Source organism: Syngnathus scovelli, chromosome 8 (genome assembly GCF_024217435.2).
Source record: "Syngnathus scovelli strain Florida chromosome 8, RoL_Ssco_1.2, whole genome shotgun sequence".
Taxonomy (NCBI): domain Eukaryota; kingdom Metazoa; phylum Chordata; class Actinopteri; order Syngnathiformes; family Syngnathidae; genus Syngnathus; species Syngnathus scovelli.
The window spans coordinates 12,039,647-12,064,841 of NC_090854.1; the positions used below are offsets into that span (position 1 = coordinate 12,039,647).

The window sequence follows — 25,195 nt, forward strand, 5'->3', positions numbered from 1 at the left end:
TAATGTTAACGTCTGGGTGAGGGGAAGGGGAAGGGGAAGGGGAAGGGGAGGGGCCTGACCTGAATGGGTATTTTGAATAGTTTATAATTTTACAGTAAATAAAATATATATATATATATATATAAACATATATTTAGCTGTCAACTATGATATATATATACATATATATGTCAGTAAATTAAGTCATGTTAAAGGTTCAATGTGAAAAATGCGTGCATGTGATCATATAAGGAAGTGATTCCTGCGTACAGTTGGTGTTTAAGCACCTGCAACTTTCATCTCTCAGTCACTTTTGCATTAGAATCTCTTGTGTGCATCATGTTCTTTCAGCTGGTAAGTAACGTTTATTCTTAATTTTGCCATGTAAAATATTCAGATTAAGAAGTAGTGGCAAGGTCAGGTAAATTGTTGTGGAAGGTTAGATACTGAAAAGTCAACAAAGAAAAGTTCTGCCTTCATCAAATAATAATGTTTAGTTTTGGCTGGCACTAAGTGTCTTGGACTGTAGTCATAAGAAAAGCTGTTTATAATGTTTTGGTTACTCACAGTATTCAACTAAATATTGGTGATGAACAATGACAACATTATGGCTACCCTTACAAAACCTTTATTTACTCTACAGCAATTCCAAATTGTATGACTATTTGGGCATAAAACATGTACCTGAAGAAAAATGCTAATTATTAAAATAAATTTTAAAAATGTACTTTCTCAGTATGTGTTTATTAATATGCTATCATATAATATATAATGCATTCAAAAGAAAATCTCAAATAGGCTGTAACCACTGGAGTAGCTTTCACCGGGGGTTAATATGCGGATGAACGGGCAGACAGATAGATGTATGAATCTATTGTTGATGTTCTATCTCTTTCCGAGATATATGAATTCTACTCATTTCTACCTATATTATTTATTCTACCATCTAAAAATACATACAGATAATTTCATTTTTCCACTATTGACCAGCTACCACTGCTATTAGGCCTCATTCGATTTTGTACATTGGCCTAACAGAGGCCTGTCATACGACCCTTCCTCTGGCACAGATTTCTCTGAAGACATTGTGTGCTTCCTTACAGATGTGCATAGCACTCCTCGGACTTTTCTGCTGTCCTTCCAAACGGGCAGCTATCACCTACTACCCCAAAACTCTGAAATGCGATGTGAGTGAGTTTGACAACAGGAGCGTGGTGCTGGTGGATTGCGGCTCGAGAAACCTCAAACACATCCCGCCGGGCATTCCAAGCGACACCACCAATCTGACGCTCACCATCAACCACATACCTGAGTTGAACTCGACCTCCTTTCGCGGCTTGGACAACCTGACTGAGCTTGACATGAGGTGCAACTGCATGCCCATTAAAATCGGATCCAAAGACAACATCTGCACCAAGAGTTTGACGATAGAGGAAAATACGTTCGCCAGCCTCCGGAAACTACGAGCGCTATATCTAGATGGAAACCAACTTGGAAGTATCCCTGAAGGACTGCCTTTGGATCTCGTCCTGTTGAGCTTAGAAGTCAATCACATCTATCAGATTTTTAAAGCAAATTTCTCCACCATCAAAAATGTTGAGACACTTTATCTGGGTCAAAACTGCTACTACCGAAATCCGTGCAACGTTTCCTATTATATTGAAGATGGCACCTTTTTACAGCTTCACAATTTAACTCTGTTGTCTCTGAAATCAAACAACTTATCTTTTATTCCGCATCATCTGCCTCCAAGTCTGAAGAAGTTGTATCTGTACAACAATAAAATAGAAGCGGTCACAGAAGAGGATTTCCAAAACCTAACAAACTTGGAGCTCCTCGACATAAGCGGAAACTGTCCCCGATGTCACAATGTTCCCTTCCCGTGTACCCCTTGCCCAAATGGGTCCCCGCTCCAAATAAGCAAGTCAGCTTTTAAAATGTTGACGAAACTCCGGGTTCTCAAACTGCACAGTAACTCTTTGAGATTCGTGATGCCTGAATGGTTCAACGCCACAAGACACCTGAGAGTCCTTGATCTATCTTCTAACAATTTAGGGAAAGAGATAGAAATTACAGACTTCCCACATTTTCTAGGCAGTCTAGAGGAATTGGACCTTTCATTTAACTATATGCTCGAGCAATATCCCCAAACTCTAACTTTGAGTCAACAGTTTTCCCAACTAAAGTCCCTTAGAATCCTTCGTATAAAAGGCTTTGTGTTCCAGCAGCTGAAACCGGAGGGCATTGCTCCATTAAAGTCTCTACAGCATTTAGAAGTCGTAGACCTCGGTACAAACTTTATTAAAAATACCAACCTTAGTATCTTAATGGGCTTGCCCAGCTACAAAATGGTCAGCCTCTCCGACAACAAAATATCGGCCTTGTCCGAAGAGGAAAAGGCCGTCGGAAGAAAGGTGATGCCATTACGCTGGCCTCAAATGCTAGACTACCAAAAAAAGCAATTGCAAGAAACGCAGTACTTCCGATATGATGAAGAAGCACGCAGGTGCGAAAATAAAAATAAAGAATTTGGACCTCCTGAGTCATTTGCCAAAAAGGAATGCATTAAGTACGGCAAAATGTTGGATATAAGCAGAAATAACATTTTTTTCTTGCATGCGGGCTTTTTAAATCTGTCCGAGCTTCGGTGCCTTAATCTCTCTGGAAATGCAATGAGCCAAAGTCTGAATGGCACGGAATTTACCTACCTGACTCATCTAAGATATTTAGACTTCACGTTTAATCGTCTGGACCTGCGCTACTCCACCGCCTTTCAAGAGCTGAAAAATCTCGAAGTCCTTGATATTAGCTACAACAACCATTATTTTGAATCTGAGGGCGTTACTCACATGCTGAACTTCACAAAGAATCTCAAAAAACTGACAGAGCTACGCATGAACCACAACAAGATTTGGATTTCGACAAACACTGAGATGGAGAGTGATTCTTTGGAAATTCTCGAGTTCAGAGATAACCGACTCGATTTATTATGGAGAGACGGAAACATCAGATTTGTCAATTACTTCAAGAAACTGTTTAACCTGAGGGCACTGGACATTTCTCAAAACAATCTCAATTTTATCCCGTATCAAGTGTTCAGCGGTCTGCCGGAAAAGCTTTCGGAGCTCTACATCAAAAACAACCGACTGAAATCGTTTCTTTGGGGAAAATTACAACTTATACAAGAGCTGAAAATTTTAGATCTCAGCGGAAACAGTTTATCGACTGTTCCCAACATGCTCTCAAATTGTACCAGATCTCTCCAAAGGCTCATCTTAAGGAAAAACCGAATTTTGACCCTCACCCCAAATTTCCTCAAGGACGCTCATAACCTGAAATATTTAGACATTAGCTTTAACAACATTCGACACATCGAACAATCGAGTTTTCCGGAGGACGTCGTCAATCAGATGGATGAGCTGCTTTTGCACAACAATGATTTTGTGTGCACTTGCAATGTGACTTCTTTTGTCACGTGGCTGAACAGCACCAAAGTGCCCATCCCTAAACTGGCCACGGACGTGACCTGCGCCTCTCCGGAGAAACAACGAGGTCAGCCCGTGATCTCGTTTGACCCGCTGGCCTGCCAACACAATGACTTGGCCATCATTCTCTACATGCTCAATGCTTCCCTGGTACTGAGCTTCCTCATCCTGTGCATCTCCAGTCATCTCTTCCTGTGGGACGTCTGGTACATCTACCATTTCTGCCGGGCTAAGCTGAAGGGCTACAGCCGCCTTTACTCTCAGAATGCTCTCTTTGATGCCTTTGTGTGTTACGACAAAGAAGATCCTGCTGTGTTCGAATGGCTTACAAAGGAAATGTGTGTCCATCTGGAGAAGCGAGGAGATCGCAGGTTGACTTTGTGTCTCGAGGAGAGAGACTGGATTCCTGGCTACCCTCTGATTGACAACCTCTCGCAGAGCATCCAAAAAAGCAAGAGGACCGTTTTTATTCTCACCAATAAATACATCAAAAGCGGGAACTTCAAAACTGCTTTTTACATGGCCCAGCAAAGGTTAATGGATGAAAAAAAGGATGTTATTGTCTTGATCCTCTTGGAGAAAGTGCCTTGTAATTCCAAGTACCTTAGATTACGTAAACTGTTGTACAAACGCTCCGTTCTCGAGTGGCCAACAAACCCTCAGGCTCAGCCGTACTTCTGGTTCAGCCTGAGAAGCGTTTTGGCCACTGAAGGCCACAAGCAATACAACAGTCTCTTCAAAGAAACACTCTAAAACAGACCAGTATGACCAGTATGACCTTCCTGCTATTTCTCTATTGTGTGTCAGTTGAACAATTTACTCTTCAGTGGTTGACTTCTCTTAAAACGACACTTCAAAATGTTCAAATCTTGCTAACAACTTCAATTTATTTAATAAAGACTATAATTGTGACAGTTTGAGCGTGGAATAAATTATTTCACTTTACAATTCCCATTGGTGTGTGAATACGTGAGGTATAACTGCATTTACCATTTTAACATTTACAATTATTTCTTAGACTGATAAAAGTTTTGGCACATATAGCATTCTTAAGTACTCCTATGTACCCGCCAAGGATGCATAATTTACTGTGACCATTCTATGAACATTAAAATCCAAATAAAGCCATATGAGTGCTTCTTTGCATGCATGAATGACTTCTCATTTATTCGACATTTTATGAAACAGGGAAGTGAGAAACAAATGCACTTCTGCAATTCTTTGTCTGTGCTCAATGCAGGAAACTGTCTGAAGCTTGACATCTATGCGGGTTATTCAATAAATACCAAAAATAGTTGGAGCATTTCTTTTTTCTACGCGACTCCAGATTTTACACCACTTTAAAGCATTTGGAAATTCAAAGAGATTGGTGAAGCATTTGCAATGGTGAGTGTAACTAATCGAAATGTATTTAATTACATTTTCAAGTTTTAAATGTCTCCTCCAAGCTATACAAGGGCAGAAATTTGAATTGTTTTTGTTCTTCTAGCAATCTTGGACTTTTTTGTAATAAATCTCATCTTGAGGGGCGGGGGGGCACATGCATCAGTTCCTGTGTTGACTAAAATACAGTGCGATTCAAATTTTATTTATAGGGCATTTTACAATTGCTGCAGCTCTAAACAAAGTGCTTCTCATATAGCAATGCGACAATCACGTCAGTGTACAGCTGTCATTACTTTCTATGCTCTCCTGTTCATTTTATTGTTAAAAATGTATCATCAATGTATTATCAGCTGCATGGTCAAGTCTAAGTATTATTTTCAGAGTCATACCGTAACGTAAAATCTTGAATAAAATCTTATGGAGAAAAATATATATAGATATTTTCTCAACGGATTGCGTATGGTTTTGGAAGTTCGACTGTGTGTGTTTCATTTATGCCACACTTGCTATATGCCACTGTAGTTCAAGGGGAAGTACTGTTCTTTTCACTTAAAATGTTTAAACATGTATAACTGCAATTTAAAAGGTTGGAAATATGTAGTTTTAGATTTAATTTGTAATTTGAACTTTACAATTCTTCAATTTTTTTCATTTAACTATTTGTTAAGCCCTCGTGAAGGTTAGTAAAGGCAAAACACAACAAAATGGCGGACACTACTGGCGTCTGCTGGATAAATTTAGTACTACTCATACAGGTATTCATTATATGGTGAAATCTAAGGTCAGGAATTCGTTCAAGCTCTTTTTGTTGACTTAATTTTGTTGTTCATCTACAGACTGCCCCAACTTGGATGCAGTTGCTGCTGCTCTGTGCTTGTTTTGGGCCTGTGGCGAGCAAACCAGAATGGATGTTACCCCAGTTCCCTTGCGATGTCACGGCTCTGAATAACTCACGAGTCTCATTTAACTGCAAAGGGCGCAGACTGCAAAAAATACCAACTGGCATAACAAGTAACGCAACAGCGCTGAACTTAGCGGACAATCAAATCAGTCATGTTCCTTCTTCTTCCTTTTCCACTCTGACGAATCTCACTGACATCAACCTGAGCAGGGCAAACAAGAAGCAATTTGTGAAGATTGATGACAATACGTTCAGAAATTTGAGCAACCTGCGTGTGCTACAGCTGAATAGCAACCGCCTGAGGGCAGTGCCCGTCGCATTACCTCTTGGTTTGGATGATCTCGAGCTAAACAGTAACAAGATTTTGTCTTTGGATAAGAGCAGCCTTATCGGACTGACAAATGTGACCAAGCTACTGCTAGCCAAGAATTGCTACTACTGGAACATTTGCGGGACCAGTTTGAACATCACGGAAGGCACTTTTGCAGCAATGACCAAACTGCAGAATTTGGACCTGTCCTTCGACAACCTAACGGAAGTTCCCAAAGGACTGCCTTCATCACTGCACATGCTAGACCTGTCATCCAATCAAATCCAGCGCATATCGCAATATGACTTCCGTGGCATGAATCAATTAAAAATCCTCGGCTTGGGAGGGAACTGTCCGAGATGTCAAAACGCTCCTTATCCCTGTGCTCCCTGTCAAAACGAGTCCCTCTACATCCACGCAGATGCTTTTAAAGACCTCACCCAGCTAGAAATTTTGAGTGTGGCGGGAAACTCACTGACCCTCATCAACCCATCCTGGTTCAAGTATCTGACACAACTTAAACAACTGTTCATTTCATTTAATTTCTTGCTAAGAGTAATCACCGGGGAGGCTACGTTCTTTCAATACCTCCCTAATCTCGAAAAAATAGATATGTCTTTCAACTTTGCACTGCAGAAGTATCCCCAGACAGTACATCTTTCCAAGTATTTCTCAAGTTTAGTGTCACTCCAAATTTTGCATTTAGAGGGTTTAGTATTCCAGGAACTCAGAGCAGAGTCACTTAAACCTCTGTACGAGCTGAAAAACCTGTCTGCGCTGAACCTGCAGACCAACTTTATCATTCAGTCCAATTCCAGCATATTTAAAAAATTGTCAAACCTGAAAATGATAAACCTTGCTGAAAACCGATTATATCCGACGAAGGTGAGAAGTGTGGAACATTCAAGTATGGGACTCCATTCCGTTTCAAAGATCAGGGCGCGCGAGCCGCAACTCTTTGAGATAACGCACGAGTTAATCAAACAACAGTGCTACGATTCCGGCCGAGTACTGAGCCTCAGCTCAAATAATTTGTTCTTCATCTCCCCGCGGCAATTTGAAGGCTACGGCAACATCTCGTGTCTTAACCTTTCAGCCAACGGATTCTCGTCAGCGCTTAACGGCACGGAGTTCTCCTCCATCCCGACGCTGAAGTATCTGGACTTGTCATTCAACAAGATCGATCTAGCTTACGACTATGCCTTCAACGAACTGAAAAACTTAGAAGTACTGGACTTAAGTTACAATTCTCACTACTTTCTAGCCTTCGGTATAACACACAATCTAAACTTTTTACGAAATTTGCCTGTCCTGAGAGTGTTGAACATGAGTCAAAATTACATTTCCACGTTGACGACAAAAGAACTGTATAGTCAATCGTTATCGGAACTACAGTTTCAGGGCAACCGTCTCGGGCATCTATGGAAAGAAGGGGATTACTCGTACGTTACACTTTTCAAAAATCTAATCAATTTGACCATATTGGACATATCCGACAATCACATCAGCCAACTTCCCGATTGTATTTATGAACATTTACCCAAAAACCTGACCATGTTACGTATAAGTCACAATTCGCTGACAGGCTTCGGATGGGACAAGCTAAGTCATTTTGTTCAGCTTCAAAGTCTGGACCTGAGCTTCAATGCCATATCGGATGTTACAGGTATAGACTGCAATGTTCAGTTCACGTTGACCAACCTGGACCTGAGTCACAATAACATTTTCCAGTTAAATGATGGCTTTCTGAATGGCGCCAAAAGCCTCATGACTCTCTCTCTGAGATCCAACAAACTGAGCCTCATTAATCAATCGACCTTCCAAAGGGGCCCCGACTCGCCGATACTAAACTTATACTTGGCCGATAACCCGTTTCAGTGCACCTGTCGCATGTTAGACTTCATTCTGTGGATTGAAACCAGTGGTGTGCGCATCCCCCGACTAACAACCGATGTGAGATGCGAAGCGCCGGAAAACCAGAAGGGTCACGCGCTCATTTATTTTGACATCAACCAGTGTGTGAATGGCAGCCATGCTTTTTTTCTCTGGTTGCTTTCAAGTTCTTTCATCATTGGATTCATGTTTGTAGTGACGAGTGCGCACTTATTTTACTGGGACGCTTCCTACATTCTACACTACACCAAAGCTAAACTGATGGGCTACCACTCCCTGAACTCGGGCCACAATCTTTATGACGCTTTCGTGACTTACGACACAAAAGATCCACAAGTCTCCGAGTGGGTGATGACGAACTTAAGGGTGAAGCTGGAAGAGGAAGGCGAAAAGTATCTTCCTCTGTGTCTGGAGCAAAGGGACTGGATTCCTGGAGTGCCCCTGATGGATAATCTCCTTCACAGCATCCGACAGAGCCGCAAAACCATGTTTGTCCTGACGGAGGGTTATGTTAAGACCGGGGTCTTCCGGCTGGCCATGTACCTGGCCCATCAACGGCTGCTAGACGAGAACGTGGACGTGATCGTGCTGCTGATGCTGGAGCCCGTGCTGCAGCATTCCCACTTCCTGCGGCTCCGTAGGAGATTGTGTGGCAAAAGTGTGGTGGAGTGGCCTAAAACAGCGGCCGCGGAGCCATGGTTTTGGCAAAACTTGCGCAACGTCATCAGGGTGGACAATCAGGTCATGTACAACAAGACCTACTCCATGTACTTTACCAATAGGTGATGCGGTCCTTCTCGAGCGCCATTTTTTTTCCAATGACAGCGAGGAAATGGTATATGAATTGTTGGCAGCTTTGTGAAGACACTATTGATACCTTGCAATTATCTTGCTAATGTTCTAATTGTTCTTCCTTTTTTTTAAACCCTTTCAAAACAGAATTATAGCTACAAAATAAATTAAAATACCTGCACATCAAGTCTGTCTCCTTTACGTGATACCTACATAAGAACTGGGTGAAAAAAAGGATAACTGATGGGAAATTATAAGTAGGTAGGTAAAAAAAAAAAAAAAAAAAGATTTTGGAGGGGAATATATACAACCCATTGAATTCATGTAAAAGGTATCTGATTATTTTAGAAAGAAAATGAATTATAAAAGTATGGGTAACTTATGCCCTAATTACATATTTTGTATAAAAAAAACAAGTGTTAAAAAGATTGAAAAATAATCCTACTTTTAAAAAATATATTACAGAATGTACTCAATAAATGTACACTGTAAATACCAACCAATACAAATGTAGGGTGATTGTCAGCCACTTTAAGTGGATAAATTTAAATAATATATTTGGGGTATAGTAAATTAATTAAAAATCTATGAAATGTACTATGTAAATGTCAAGTTTAGTGTCTACATTAATTAAAAATCTATGAAATGTACTAATAATACGCCGCCATTACTCCATTTGACCACACAGCGTCGCTAATGTTACGCTTTTCATTTGAAGAATGTTTGGCAACCTCAAACGCTATTCGCTATTTTATTTAGACGTGAAATAACATCATTTCCTTTCATGCAAATGCAGAGAACACAATCTTTGATTTAATTCCGACAAAAGGAGGATAGAAATGCACAGCTGAGAATTAAAAAAAAATGTTTGACTGCTGCTGTAAAATAAATAATAAATACGTAACTAAACGGTATAGAGAGTACATTTGGGTTTAGAGAGAGTATTGACTCCAGAATTAAATCATAACTGCATTTTTTTTTTTTAAGACGAGCCGTGTCGTGACGTCAAGGTTCATTTACATACTGCATAGTATTTAAAGGAAACTAGCGGAAGTCTAGGGCACTTCTCCTATCACTATTTGACGTGTTGTCTGCTGCCTCGCGCTACAGCTGGTGAGTTCGCATCTTTTTCTTAACCTTAAGGGGGTCCGTTTTACTTCAATTCTGTGCGTTCCATTTTGGATGTATGGCGTTGCATCCGTTGTGCACATCAGTTTCATAAAAGCGTCTTCGATCTAATCTTAAGCTTGCTCGAAGTCGCCGTTAGTTATGCAGAAGATGAAGGATATGCGTGTTTTGAGATGTGCGTGTGTCGGTATAGTTTGGAGGGGCTTTAAGAGCGTGCTTTTGCTATGTAGCGGCCATAAAGGGCGTTGGTTCCGCATCTATACGTTTCAACTCGAGGTCTTCAAGTCACATGATTTGCTTCCTTAGATTGTCCAGATCTTGATTGTTAGAAGTGAAACCTCTCTCTTTTTTTTCCCCCAAGTAAACGCCACCATGTGTGACAAACCAAATATCGACGAAGTCACAACCTTTGACAAGACCAAACTGAAAAAGACCGAGACCCAGGAGAAGAACACGCTGCCGACCAAAGAGGGTGTGTGACCTTTTTTCCCCCATTAGACTAAAATCTCGTTTACACATCAATTGTTGAGCCAATGTTTTTTTTCCCCCCTCTTTTTTTTTTTGCAGTCATCGAGCAGGAGAAGTCGGCGTAAAGAGCAACCCAATGTGCTGTACATTCCATGAGCCCTTCGGCTGAACTCTTATCTGCAATGACTCGCCATCACGTCACTTGGCTCTAATCACCTTTGGGCACAGTGAAGGAATGGCTTATTCACACGAGTCCACTTTTCTTTTTTTCTGTGGAGGCATCTCCTTAGGGTAGGAAGAAGAGAACCACACCTTATGATGATTGGTTTACACATCACCAATCTGCAATGCCTGGAAATGCTCCCATAGAAATCATTTTTTTTGTAAATCTGGAATACCTGTTTATTAAATATGCAGATTAAAAAAACTATATAAAGGATGTGTCTGGATTTGATTCAAATTTTTGGTTTATGCTTCCAAGGCAAATGAGAGGGAAACAGTTCATTAACAGATTTTATGCAAGATAATGGTCTCATAATTTCATGAAAAGCTTTGAAGGAAATTTCAAAGTATTCTGCAATGTTTTTGGGGGGAGGGTACATTTATTCGAGACAAAGTTACAGCTGCATCATGTGCATGCATCTGATGATGTAACTATAACAGGCCTCTTAACAGCTGTGCCTTGGGCTGTTTTATGGGAACAACACAGATTTCCATTGTTTGTTCCCGTGAGGACTGCATCTAAAGTCAGAATTGTGATGGTATGAGCACAAGTGTATTTTTACATTTCTAGCTAAAATTGTCACCATCCTGTAGTCATGGCTGCAAGCTCCACAAACATTCTGCAATGTGCTAACTGTGAACTCGACTCTTATCTAAAATATATTGGCACATAGCTTTATCATAAGATCGAAGTTGTCAACCTCAATTTTAGTTACCGAAACTTTTCTTTGAGTACAAAGCTTAATGGCAATGTATAAATATGGACTGACAACAAACTGGACAGCAGTGCTCACCAAACTGACTACTCAGCTAATTTGCAAAAAACAGCAAGTCGACTAGAAGCTTTACCGCCATGATAAAAATAGGAATAAAAGTTCTATGAAGATCAAACACATTGGTGGTTTGCAGGGCAGCTGATTGCAAGAAACTTTCCGTCCGGGGTTTTTAGGTTTTGCGCAAGTACAGCTAATGTAGGTTGTTCGAGTTGAGGCATGTTGGGGGTGCGGCTCCAAATCATCAAACATACAATAATAGTTTTATACCACCAATTAATAGTAGTTTAATAAACTATGTTTCTTAAAAAAAAATATGAGGCAATTTTCTAAACCGCACAGACAACAAAATTCCCCTATTCAATTTAATTTGTGGAATAAAATTAGAACAAGGAAGCAGGAGCAACAACAGAGCTCATCAAAATTGTTTTGTACTTTTGAAGGCTGTTTGAATGGCAAACGAGGGGCTGGCAGCCAGAACGGAACAGGAAGTCACACAAACACATACAAAGGAAATGACTGCAAAGAAACAGCACACTAAGGACACCAAGATATAAATATATATATTATAAAGCGGGATTTCACATGGTGGCCAGAAAAATTTTGAACTGCATTCAATTTGACACATCCAATTCATTTATTTATGCACGAAAGACGAACCAGATTTGCGGCATATTGCAAAACTGTGATTGAAATCCCAAACTGAGCTATTCTGTCGCTTTTTAACGCTGCGCCACAAAAAGAACAATTCATCTTTGTCTTCATTATCAAACCCTTGGTGGGAAAAATCTGCCGCTATTGTGTTATCGGCGAACACAAAAGTTGAGGGTGTGAAGCGCTCCAATCCACTCACTCCAATGGGTTTGCGTGACCAAAACATTCCTTGTGCTTTATATCTGGTTTAATTCAAGATTTTTGTTCCTATCTGTTTAACATAATGGACAAAAAAAAAACTCCTACTTGCATTGGTGGCTTTTGTAGTAACAAAGTGCATAGCAAGGACATCAGCTAAGGGACTTTGAGTTATGTGAAACATTAGAACTAGCTAAGTAAGGGGGGAAAATTCCGAAGCCCTGAATCATTCCAACTTGTAAAAAAAAAAAAAAAAAAAAGCCAAAAAAGACTTTAAATGGCTTAGAAGCTGCTTTTCTTAAAAGTAAATGCAATCCAAACATACTCTGAGTGAGTCCAGCAAAACATTGGCTTTGTATATAGTACAAATGGAGGCTGGGATCGTTTTTCCATAGGCCTCCCTCCACTTAAGTCAAATACTGGCAATTGCTGCATTACTGGATTATCTTTAGTATGTTTATATCTTTTTCCATTTATTTGCAGAAAATATCTCACGATTTCGAAAAAAAAAAATCTAAAAAAATGTACAAATTCTTTACATACTACATGATAACCTGTGCTGTCAAGCGAACACACTGGATCTTTATGCCTCTGGCTAAACCACGCCCCCCAAATGATGCCACATTCTTTGCAAATTCCACATGACAACATTGCCAAAATCATTCTTGTTCCCATGAACCGCCAAGCAAGCACTTGAATATTCTTTTTATCAAATTTTGTCAGGCTCCCAACTAAAATTGTATACATAGATGAATAAAATAATGAATAAATAATAATATATTCCCCCCCCCCCCAAAAAAAAAGCTGCAGACATACAGAGTCACTTTTTAAAATCTAACACTCTACACTACACAACAAAGGATTAGAACTAAAACAATGAAGATGATACCCGCTATATGCATCACATCATGTGACCAAAGGCGGAAAACAAACAAGTTAGACGGCTTCCTGTGGATGCCACTCTAGCTAGCATATCTTCAGAATACAATGACAATTCTTTTTGAGAAGCATAAGTGAAGCATTTTTGACAAGCAGCTATTAGGTGAAGCTTGGTGGTACAAAAAAAAGGAAGTTCAAAGAGAGTAGAAAAAAAAACCAGAAAGCGAATATGGTAAAAGAGGAACAAACCGAAGCGGAATGTAATCATCAGGGCCACACATTATTTAGGAAATGATACACTGGTAAATGATACACTAAAATCATTTTAACAACCTAACCCTGCATCACATGAGAGCTCCGCAGACCCCATTTGCAGGGATCAGTCTCGTAAGCGTCTACACATGTGTTTTATTTTTTCCCTGGCTTTATGGCTATTTAGCCTCTGGCAGACTCGCTGCTAGCGTCGTTTGACAAGGGGCCCAGAATAATTCCACCATAAACTTTTTTGCCTTAGTTGTCAAATGTGACACATTTTATTTACTCAATACTTCAATGTATCATTTCTTTAATTTTAATTTCGTGTGGGTAAACGTATTCAGAAGACTTTGGGTGAGGGGTAAATCCTGGATGCTTGCCAGCCAATCACTGGTCACGTTCAGAATAGGAAAAATAATCATTCACACTCACGTCAACAGTTAACCTAACATGAATATTGTTGGAATGTGGGAGGAAGCTGAAAAAAAGCGGCACAGAAAGAACATGCAAAGCACCAAGATTCAAACCCCCGAAACTATGAGAATAAATTATTTTGCAACACATAGCTGGTGAGAGGCTAACAAGCGCAGCTTCTTTGACTTGCTCCTGCAGGTTTTTTTTTTTTTTTTGCAATCCGAGTATGAATTAGGCAGATGTGTCCTGGCGGCAATGTAGTGTAGTGTGATTCAAAGTGACATGTGCATGCAACCTCTCAGCACAAAGAGGGAGAGAGAGGCATCAGCCTGGTGTGCAGAGTAGCTCTCCAGCTGTGAATGTGGCAAGCAAACCCCCCACTAATGTCTCCATGCACATCTAGTATGCACTGTGCAAAGTCAGACTCCAGCAAACTCAAGCTTGAGCATGAAACAATGGCACTGAACGCGCCAGAAAGACAAGAGGAAGTGAGCTGAGTGTGTGCAAAAGGCGAAAGACAAAGATTGCAAGAGTGATTTAATCATGTGATTCCTCCTAAGGGAAGAAAGGCTTTTGTAGAAAATGGTGATAGGTTGCTTGGTGGACGTGTGTGACCTCACTGATTTTATTGTACCTGAAACCAGTCTTGAAGCGATTTATGAAAAGTAGGAATGATAACATTCTAGTTATGATGTACAAATATAGTAATAGAACCGGAAATCATGAACTTCGTTCTGAAAATCTGTTTGTGAATCATAATGTATAAGAACCAAGTCATTTGTTTCCATTAAAATGAATAGAAATATAATTAATCTGTTTCCGTCTCAGCTACAAAATATCACATATGATCAAACTGAAGATTTTTTTTTTGTTTCTATGTCTTTCACCTTTTTATAAGTACAACCCTGGTGCAAGCTTGTTTTGGAAATCGAGACATCTCAGTCATTCACCCTGTTGCACACAGCTATGTTGTGACACAGGAAGTGACTTTTAAACGTCAAGTACAGCTGGTGAATTAAGAGTGGTGGCGATGAGCTTGAATTTCAGTTAAAGGGATTTTTATTTTGCAAATGATGTCATAATGCGCACCTATTTCTCAATTAATCTCAGTTAAGGCAAGATTTTTTTTTTCTGACGTGTGCAAGCAGATCTAGTGAAGAATGTCTGCATTCTACATGTCTTAACGAGAAGGGCGCAGTGCATGGCAAATACTTGAAGAAATATTTCGTTGTTTTTTTTTTCTTGCGTGCACGCGTAGGGGGTGGTGCTAAGCAAGCGTCACAGTATAGTTGGGTTCAAAGTTTCTTGACTGTGACTACCATCTGCATGGCCCTCTATGTAACGATAAATACACTGCAAAATTAATTGCATTAGTGCACCGGAATGGAATGGTGGTCCATTATAAGATCTTTATTAAAAATTTGAACTTTAAAAAGATAATACTACCTAGTTTAGCAATAACAACAAACTCAGCCCCAGCTAGAAACAGGAAATGAAGTTTTTCTTTTCATTTTCAGGAGGCTTAAGTTGATGGGCACAAAGTTAAAAGCAAACAATGTAGCCACATTGTTTCCAACATTACGTGAACGGGTTAAATGCTGCTTCCGAGACAATCCCAGTCGACAAGTATTTTGCTCTAGATGCACATGCAAGAGTGAATTGTTTTCTATTGCTGAAATAAACTCAACTAAGTCTCATGAAAATTATTATTTCTGTGCAACTTGTGAGGCATATTTTTGGTCGACCGTCGGGGCATTCGGATTTTGAAATTCCAATGTGCCGTGCGTGATGCGGCAGGAAGCACAAAAAGGGAAGTGAACGGTTCATGCTGTTCTGTAGCGAGGTGATAGGTCAGCATTACGCTTGACACCAACATCACTATAACAAGTTATAAAAAAAAAAAAAAGTGAAGTCATGTTACCACTTAGCATTGTCTGAGACAGAAATAATAAACCACAATCATGTTTTGAACCAGGAAATCCCATGAAAAAAATAAAAAAAATAACAGGGCGTCTGTCTGGCTTCTTCATGAATCCCCCCCCCCCCCCAACACACACAAAATGAAAACCCACACACGCACAAGAAGAACATGCAATCTTCACAAAGGAATTCCACAAGATTCAAACCCAGAAAGGAATTTTTACAGATTCATCCAATTTGATCCCTCATCATTTGACAGTCCTTTGGATACATCAATCATAGTAGAGTCGAATTCACTATTGCGCAACAGACTTCTTCATGTGAACAAGAAAGGCACGTAGAGCGAATACCTCTTTTCGGCTGGAACAATTCTAAACCTGCCCCTTATATTAAACAAAATGTAACACGTAGAATGTCCTTTTCACCATTTGCTGGCTCTGGTAGGTCACTACCCCATTTGGTGGACTTTGCAATTGGAAATAACTTTAATTGTAATGTTTCCAAATAGCCAACTAACAAACTAACAAATGAATCAAAATGTAACTTTTCCCACTTAGAAATAAAAACTACTGTATGCCTTCAGCTTCCATTAAGCTGAAAGTACATAAGCTCAAAGTGTATTTTATTAGCATATACTTATTTCAGTCCGTCTTGCAGACTGTGCGTGCCATCGCCCGCTGAGGGCAGGATGTGGTTACGAATGGGTATTACAAAGTCACCCATCAACTGCCATGCGTCTCCTTTTATAGTAGTAAAAGCTTTGCTCCTGATGACTCTGAGTGGATGAGCGTGTCTCCACGATGACTGAGGAATGGGGAGTCCGATATCGCCTTTCACTGCGTTATCAAATTAGAACTTATTGTTTGAAAGCTTGGCATCTATTTAACTTACTGCGTTTGTCGGAATGAGTTCTTGCGGAGTGCCCACGATGCAATGTTTGGGTTAACAAGGCCTACATAATTATTTGCAGAATGCATTTTTAAATCCACAGAGTTGCATTATATAGCAGATGCATTAGAGGTTATTCCTAATGAACACTTTTGAAATAGTGACGGAAAACAACACAATCAACGGCCGCCTATGTTTGCAATAAAGCAAATTATCTGAAGCAAATCGATGGCGTCTATTGAAAAAGTATCACCGCTTTTTTGTTGTTATTATGGGAAAGAGCTGTTTTTCACTGGACAGTTACAAAGAACTGTTCTGAATGTGTCAAGCTTTCTGTCAAAAAATACAACTGTATGAATGATGAAATATATCACCACTGCATATCAACTGATTATCACAGCCTTGTACAATATTTACAAAGAAACGTTTCTGCACAGCACAATCAGTACAAAAGCTTTAACAGATCAATTAAGCCACAGTCAACTCATTCAATTTCATATTTGCCAACGATTGCCACAAAGAGCTGCAACCTTTTGTTTAGCCAACGACAGGATGCTTTCTTGCATATTGGGGCAGGGCTCCCCCTACTGGTTAACAGTTAACTGTGCAATAAACGTACTCAAAGCAACACTATAATAAGCAAACAGGTTGGATACGCATAAATGGGAACCTTTTTGCTTCATCAGCTAAGTTTCCAAAATGGTCACATTTGAAACTATACTGAAGAAAGAACTGCATTAAAATGAACACATGGTGCATATTGTCAAACTATCAAATCCCATTTTAATGTTCCCCATTAAAACTAAGTGAAATATCAGAGATAGTACGTTTTTGATGGTTTTGACAGATGTACCACACCAAGCTATACTCGAAGTGAACTTTGGCAACATGAAATTAGGGGTCCAGATGTCTTTTAATGCTTTAGTAATCACCAATCCCGGTTTGGAGCGCCCTCTTGTGGTCAATTTATGGTCCAGGCTGACAGAAGCCCATGGAGACGTACGACTTTTTTTGTTCTTTTTTTTACCAGGGCTTCAATGCAAGTCTAACAGATGTTGATGGCTCTGAATCAATTTCCGTGCCCTAGTTTACATGATTATGTGGTTTATAACAACTATGATCACTGAAGCTGCATGGTTACCAAATTACCATTAAATCATAAAGCCATTCATCATTGAGGTTTGAGGGGAGCAGATGTTGACGTATGAGAGCTTATAATTTATGGGAGGTCTAAATGTGAGGTGGGGGGGTGACAATTAATTGATTATCACGTGACGCCTATACAGGTCAGGCTAATGCATGTTAAAGTTCTCCCAGGTAAGACAAAAACTGGATCAATTTGAGTTGTTTTCATTCTCTTTGCAGACCTGCAGTAGGAATTCCATGTGGTATGTGTATTGGGTTTCAGTGAGCAGACATAATCCCCACCCCACTTACCCACCCACCCCTACTTCACAACCACCCTAGCGCTCCTCACTTCTATATTTCCAGAGAGGAAAGAACAAATAATGGGACACTGAGCTTTGAAGAGAAAGACTTTTTTCTTTCTTCCCTGGAGGTGCCTTTGTTGTGGACGTAAATGCAACACAGCGTAGATTGTGCAAATAGAAAAGCGTGAGATCTGCTCTTGCACAGGAGCTATAGAGAGAACCGCAACACAAAAGCCAGTCCGAGAACTCCCAGCGATGACTCCAATCACTGTCGTCAGTGCACTTTTGCTCCTGCTCCACATCTCATCTCGAGATGCAGAAGCACAAAGGTGAGTTGTAAGCATTTTGAGCATTTGTGAGTTAAATGTTTTTTTTAACAGCATATATTTGATTAAACAATACCACGTTGGGCCAAATTAGAAACCCAGCCTATGTTTTAAATCTTTACACCCGTTTGACATTTTTTAAATTATAATTGAATGTTTGCACTCCAACAGTTGGTTAAATGGGGCAAAGGAAGTTAAAGGGCACCTGTCACTCTCCCTTGGGCTATTTTGGTTAATTTAACTCCTGTCTCGGATTCCTCAAGTCCCACCGGAGCCGAGACCACTTTGCCACCGCCAAACTGAGTCTATTTGGTGTCAAAACTTCCCAGCGACTCATCCTACTATGCATTCCTGAGATGTTTAATCTCTGTGTAAAAGGACTTCATTTACTACGGGGTATAAATATACAAGTGTAACGCAATCTCTCGTTATTTTAAATGTGATGCCTGACATGCACAGGAGTGGAGGAAGATGCCGGCTGAAAAAAACAGAGTACACTTCCGCCAAGATCATAAAATCCGTGGCGCACTTTATTCGGGTTTGTTTGTCTATTTGTTTGAAATATAGGTGCCAACTTCTCAGATCATGGAGGATAAAAGGATGGCCAGGACATTTTGTATCCGAAATACCGTCTGAAGTTTTGCAATAATGCAGGGTCGGTGCTTAACTGTTGCTAGGATAAGTCCCTGGGAAAATGTGACTGGACAAAGAACCAGTAAGTGGCTCTAAATTAAAAAAAATTAAAAAATAAATAAAAAGAACTCTAGAGATGTTCAACGCCACTCTTTTTTTTTTTTCCAGACCAATACCAGTACAAGAATTCAACTATTGCGTTATCACCGGTACCGATACCAAGTACCGATACTTTTGCTGAATAAAATGAGATTTAAGGAAAACCCCAAATCTAGTTTTGCCCGTCATGTCCGACCGAACATACGAACCACAACCGTACGCTTTGTGCTTAGCCGAGGGTAATGAGATGTTGCATAAAGCGTCAAGGTGCAGGAAGCAGGAAGAGTCTGATTAGGGTGATTTACACCTTCTATGACCGACATCCTGCCAACTGATTGTTGCTCCATGGGGAATCCTACTTTTATCACCGAAGGGAACATGTAGGCAGATGCTTTGGTTTGATTGTGTTTTCACACCACTGCTATAATTAACCTCAAAAATGGCAACTTAGTTTGACTGTGGATGTGTTGGACATGCTTACATGGACTACCAAGCTACACGTGTTTCAATGTCAAAAGAACATCTGAGCAGCAAAAGCAAAGTGTCCATAAATTCTGTTTTTGACAATAAGATTACACATCTTACCTTGAACCTCTCTTTGCTCCTCCATAAAGGCAGCTGAGACAAGTTTCCACTGGAAGCCAACCAGGTGTGTGTCGCTACGGCAGGAGGCTGGAGTGTTGCTATGGATGGAAGAAAAATCGCAGAGGCCAGTGTGAGGGTAAGAAAGGTCAAGTCAGACCCTTCTAATCATAATCAGGGATTGGTCTAAGAATCAAATTCTGTGATTTATCTATAAATTTTGAACAATTGGATGCTTTCAACTTTGTGGGACTGTCTGGGTAAAGACTATTTTATGAACACCGTGCCTCAGTGAACAAGGAAGGTCTCAAAAGGGATTTGGAATTTGGTGTGGAAGAACTAAACCTCAACCACATCAAACCACCAAAATCCTTTTTGGGGACAACCTGTAAAAGGCATCACTGTTTGAGCTGAATGGCACCGAAACAGAATAGGGGAAGTGGAGCCATCTGTTTTCAAGTATTTTATACGCGCTCCAGATGCTAGCACTGACATTGTCAAGCAGCTAATTATCTAACCATGGGAAGCCTCGTCATTGTGTGATTACACAAAAGTCCTGCAAAATTCCGCCTGGCGAGCCTCTGTAGTCTGTATTAAGAATATTCCATGCTCCTAAAAGTCCATTGTGGTCCTAAAAAAAATGTGAAGTGGAGTTTCTTAAACCACACTGGAAGCCTAATATTTGTGGTTTGACAATAATCCATCTTTTCCTCACCTTCCAACGATTAATATTTGTCTGTTTCTTCTCGCTAAACGTTTTTCCAGCCCAGTGCGAGCCGGGCTGCAAGCATGGCGATTGCGTCGGGCCCAACAAATGCAAGTGCTACCCGGGATACACGGGAAAAACATGCAATCAGGGTGAATATGCATTCTGCCTCAAAAGATTGGATTTTAAAGCACTGCTTCCAGTTGGAGACATGAAAAATATGATTTCTTTCTCCTTTGAAGATTTAAACGAATGTGGCTTGATCCCTCGCCCGTGTGAACATCGTTGCATGAACACCCACGGCAGTTACAAGTGTTACTGCCTCAACGGGTACACTTTATTGCCCGATGGATCTTGCGGAAGTGAGTCCCACCAGGTCTTTGCACATCGTGTTAGATTTTTATGATTTTTCTTTTTGCTGACTGTGCATGTTAGATTCCAGGACCTGCTCACTCGCTCATTGTCAGTATGGCTGTGAGGAAGTTGATGGGGAGATTCGCTGCCTCTGCCCCTCGGTGGGACTGCGATTGGCACCAGATGAGAGGACTTGCGTAGGTGAGGAGAGAAAAAAAAAACACTTGCAAAGAAACTGTTGTTAAAAAAAAAAAATTCTAACATATGGTGCAATCAAAGACAGATCAAAGTAGGATGTAAGACAAGAAGAGGAAACTCGGATACAAAGGGGGGGGGAGGAATTGGCTTTGGCTTGATTCCAATGTATTGGGGAGTTTTATGCGTAGGGGACAACTCTATAAAATTTCTAATTTGTGGCTATTGCAGGCTTGGCTGGTAAATCAGAGGGAGGCAATTAAGGTTTGTAGTTCCACTTCGCTTTCTGAGTTAAAACAGAGCCAACTTGGCTTGGGCACTACTAAAACAGATAAAGGAGTTGGAGACATTTCAGAGCCTACTTAGAGCCAACAAAAACTGGGGAAAAAAAATGTTGTACATGTTTTCATTTCAGCCAAGTTACCATTCCTGACATTTATAAGGCATAAACTCTTGACGCACTCATAAAATAGAAATAGAGCTTCACCTGAAGGCAAAATAGCTATCTCAACAGTGCATCCACATGAACATCAATAGAAGGAAACAACTTTTAACCAGTTGATACTCTGGGGATGTAAATCTTCTGATTGGTCGAGTGATTCTCCATTTTGTGTTTGATTTCCCTTTAGATATCGATGAATGCGCAACCGGAAGCAACCTTTGTCCATATAACAGGCAATGCGTGAACACATTCGGCAGCTACTTCTGCAAGTGCCGGGATGGATTCGATTTGAAATATGTCGACGGCAAATACGATTGTGTCGGTAAGGTAAATCAAAGATAATATTCAGAAAAAAGATCAGGAAACAAATCTTGTGATTTCCAGATCTGGATGAGTGTGCATCCAGCACCAACAAGTGCAGCCATCAAGCTGTCTGTCTGAACACTCAAGGATCGTACAAGTGCCGGTGCAAGTCAGGCTTCCGAGGCAATGGCTTCGAATGCTCCGGTGAGATCCCGGATACGATACACGATACCGAATTACAAACCGACTCGTCTCGGAGGTTCCATTTGAGATGTCCTAAATCTTCACCCGGTGTCCAACAACAGATGCTTTTCTTTCCCTGACACTCCGCAGAACCGACAGGCATTTTTACGGCTGCATATTTTTAGTTTGAGTATTAATACATCAGCGTTCTGTTCCAGTCTGATTTCCTGCACTTCAGAGCCAGTAAAGTTTTACAGATGGTAGACGAAGAAAGCCAGAGATTGTTTGCCGTGAATGAAGGTGCTTTCATTTTTTTATAGTCAAGCCGTTTTATCAGAGGTCATGGAATGGAAAGAGAGGCAGCGCAGATCATGTCCTCAATGGTGAGACTGTGCGGAATCCGAGACGCTGCTTTCATTGCAACCTCCCTGCCCGGCAACTCCATTAATGAATTAATCGCCTGCTTTTCCGCAACTCCTTCCGAGAAGTCATCTTGACTTTGCTCGTGGTTATCTCACAGCAGGTCCTGTTTGGCATCAGGCTTGTAAACTGCTGCATGGCATTTGTACAAATATTGCCGTGATTGAACTCTTTCGTAACCAGGTAATGAATGATCATTTATTTCATAATCTGAAGTTTGAACTGCATGTTAGTGATTGTTAACGTATGCAGTCTTGACTTTTTGTTGTCATTTGTAGTGCGCAAGGTATTCCGTCCGATGCATACCATCTGGTGAAATACTGAAAGCCCTCCCACATGTTTGAAATCCCACATGGCTAATTTAGTTCCTCTTGCCTATAGCTATACCAGACTACGAAGAACGAACCGGAACTCTGGGAGGTAAACTTGAGAACGAGGACATCAAAAACATCATCCCTGAACCAGTTGTGACCCCACCTGAGAAAATCCACCCGCAGCCTTTTGACTATGATGGAGAGCTACACACTGGTGAATCAACTGTGGGGACACCAGTGGACAAGATTTCTGAAGAAGAGGAAGAAGAAGAGGAAGACAACCAGCTCAATCCGAGAGGAGATGTTTTTAGTAAGTGGCTTCAGTTCTGTGTAAATACTAACTGGATGTCTGCTTGTTTTCTGCTCATATTTTGTCACATGGGCCATCATTGTTGCATTTCTTGTGATTTCATGAGATCACATGGGCTACGATACCATTGGGGTGCATGATTATTAAATGCGAAAGTTGTTTAGCTTGAGGTGGCACCTAAAGCAACAAGCTAAAGGGAATTTAAAAAGTGCGTTCAGAAATTCAAGCTAACACCACAATATTGTGATAATCGTTAAATATTTGAGTCATACTGCCCTGAATCGAATCGAATCGAATCGAAATGTGCCTTAAATGGTACACCCCTAATCATTCAGATTACTAAAATTATAAATGCTGGGCCTAAGGTCTTTGAACAAGTATAGGTTCAAGAAAGTTGGGACGGATGTATTTAGGTCGCATTTCACCTGTCATCTTTGGGGAAACGTCAGGGTCTGTGAAAGACGTTACCTAGCGAGAGACGGGCCTCAAGGCATCCATCACCTACCGGAGATTTTTTTTTTTTTTTACTCTTGGCAAGTAAGACCTGAGAGATACAACACAAGACATCCTGGATCAACTTCCCATACCCGTGGAGAAGGTTAAGAAGCCTTTTATTACGATTTCCCCAAAACAGCTGTTGTGCAAACAGACTGACTCCTTGCAGGAAAGTCTGTCATCAGCACTGGAGATCTTTCACTACACTAGACCACTTAAGGGTGTTCGGGTTCAATAAGTCCAGCTGTCACTTGACTGAATGTCGAAAGCCGCCTGCTCTTAAACGCTTGGGGGGCTGTATCCAAAAGTCAGAGTTCCTTCCTACTCAAGACATGATGACAGCAGGGCAAGTCCAAACTTGCTGGTCGAAATTCAATGTATGGCTTTTGGAAATGTTCAAGTCACATTAAAAAAAAATGTTAATCCATTTTGTATGTAGACCACAATACACAGTTGTTATTTATCTCTTGATGTCGCAGCAGAGGACTTTGAATCCGTTTTTGGTCCAGTCAAAGAGGTGAAACCGTTTGAAACAGCGCCACTTCAGGAAGGTATGAGAAATGACAATACGACTGCATAATGAGTTTTTATCTGATAAGTGGGATCATAATCAAGCTTTTCTTTCTTTATACTAGAGTTTATCATGGACTGCAATTTTGACCAGGGAGCATGTGAGTGGGTCCAAGACAAGACTGATGACATGGACTGGAGCGTAGCATACCATGGCAGAGGTAATGAATTTTCAAAAATAGTAGATGGAGATTACTAGTCTATTAGATGGAAGGGAGTTTTAACATATTACATCATATAATTGGTGCTGGTTAATACAGTTTATGTGAAAAAAATTAAAAATGGCAACTATGGCAATTTTGTTCATTAGTAAATCACAATCACAAATTTTCTTCAGGTGCTGAGTACTACATGTCGATGAGCGGTCTGCTAGGCAAGCAGGAGAACGTGGCCAAGCTCAAGTTGCTGCTCAGTGATCGCACCACGCAAGGCAGTTTCTGCCTAACATTCAGCTACCGTGTCGTGGGTCACAACGTAGGGACGCTCAAAGTGCTGTTGGATAACAACGCTTACCCGGTTTGGGAGCAGAGCCGCAGCAGGAATCAGGATTGGCAGATGGAGCTCCTCACTGTGGCCTGGAAAGAAGAAGCGCCACAATCAGTGAGTCATTTGGCGATGTTGCGTAATAATATGGACAGAAGGTAACACTACTGATGTCATTAATGAATGTCTTACAGATCATCTTTGAAGCTCAGCGCGGAAGAGGCGTTGGAGGGGAGATCGGGCTGGACAATGTAGTCTTGACCTCAGGGCCGTGTCAAGAAGATGAATCTCAGATCTTTTAGGAATCACCTGTGTCAAAGTCATATCAACAATGTTTCAAAACCGTTCTTAGAATCAGTGATTGCATATTAGCTGAAATGTCATGGCCTGATTTTTATAAACATCGCAAAACATTGAAAGGCCAACACTTGGTCATGTTCAGTCATTATGTATAATAAATTGCTTTAAATGAAAAAAAATATCATTTGAAACGCGATGTTACAAATCGATTTTTGAAGACAGGCTAGTTTCTATGATTAAAAAAAATTGTGCATTACTGCTGTAAATTCTGCTTTCACATTTCTCTGTAGTTTTACATTAAATTTCTTGTTTTCTATCTCTGTCTCTTATTGTGGCTGCACCGTGAATACAAACAACTGTTTAAATTATGCAACTTTGCAAACAACTGTTTAAATTATTTAACTTTGCACTCCAGTCAGGTAAAGGTAGTTTTGCACATGATCTACGTCCAAATGAGTTTTTTTTTTTATTTTCGCGTGTTAATCAGCCGAGCTCGCTGATTGGT

General features: G+C 40.5%; 3 protein-coding genes and 1 long non-coding RNA gene across 6 annotated transcripts in view; 3 read left to right on the forward strand and 1 right to left on the reverse strand.

Annotated features, from left to right (window-relative positions):
- The window catches only part of LOC137840502 (uncharacterized), a 36,013-nt gene extending 11,314 nt beyond the window's left edge, over positions 1–24,699 (reverse strand). The window contains exons 1-3 of the long non-coding RNA XR_011087185.1: positions 24,583–24,699; positions 24,421–24,482; positions 19,619–19,716 (exon numbers count right to left, since the gene is read on the reverse strand). This is a non-coding gene — a long non-coding RNA (uncharacterized lncRNA). The remainder of the gene's footprint in view (positions 1–19,618; positions 19,717–24,420; positions 24,483–24,582) is intronic.
- tlr7 (toll-like receptor 7) lies at positions 207–4,607 on the forward strand. The gene is made up of 2 exons (XM_049727997.2): positions 207–333; positions 1,083–4,607. The coding sequence occupies exons 1-2, from the start codon at positions 319–321 to the stop codon at positions 4,215–4,217; spliced, it is 3,150 nt and encodes a 1,049-aa protein (XP_049583954.1). The 5' UTR covers positions 207–318; the 3' UTR covers positions 4,218–4,607.
- On the forward strand, positions 5,687–10,781 carry LOC137840496 (toll-like receptor 8). The gene is made up of 4 exons (XM_068651516.1): positions 5,687–8,737; positions 9,778–9,859; positions 10,236–10,346; positions 10,442–10,781. The coding sequence occupies exons 1-4, from the start codon at positions 5,702–5,704 to the stop codon at positions 10,465–10,467; spliced, it is 3,255 nt and encodes a 1,084-aa protein (XP_068507617.1). The 5' UTR covers positions 5,687–5,701; the 3' UTR covers positions 10,468–10,781.
- egfl6 (EGF-like-domain, multiple 6) lies at positions 17,999–25,006 on the forward strand. 3 transcript variants are annotated; one of them, XM_049728027.2, is made up of 13 exons: positions 17,999–18,304; positions 19,648–19,754; positions 20,381–20,473; positions 20,564–20,683; positions 20,757–20,876; positions 21,500–21,634; positions 21,697–21,819; positions 22,119–22,181; positions 22,600–22,842; positions 23,820–23,888; positions 23,973–24,068; positions 24,245–24,507; positions 24,585–25,006. In XM_049728027.2, the coding sequence occupies exons 1-13, from the start codon at positions 18,231–18,233 to the stop codon at positions 24,690–24,692; spliced, it is 1,614 nt and encodes a 537-aa protein (XP_049583984.1). In that variant the 5' UTR covers positions 17,999–18,230; the 3' UTR covers positions 24,693–25,006. The 3 variants fall into 3 exon arrangements, with proteins under 3 accessions (XP_049583984.1, XP_049583983.1, XP_049583985.1); XM_049728026.2 differs by having other exon boundaries at positions 18,000–18,304; positions 23,817–23,888; XM_049728028.2 differs by lacking the exon at positions 22,119–22,181 and having other exon boundaries at positions 18,000–18,304; positions 23,817–23,888.
- The last annotated feature ends 189 nt before the right edge of the window (positions 25,007–25,195 follow it).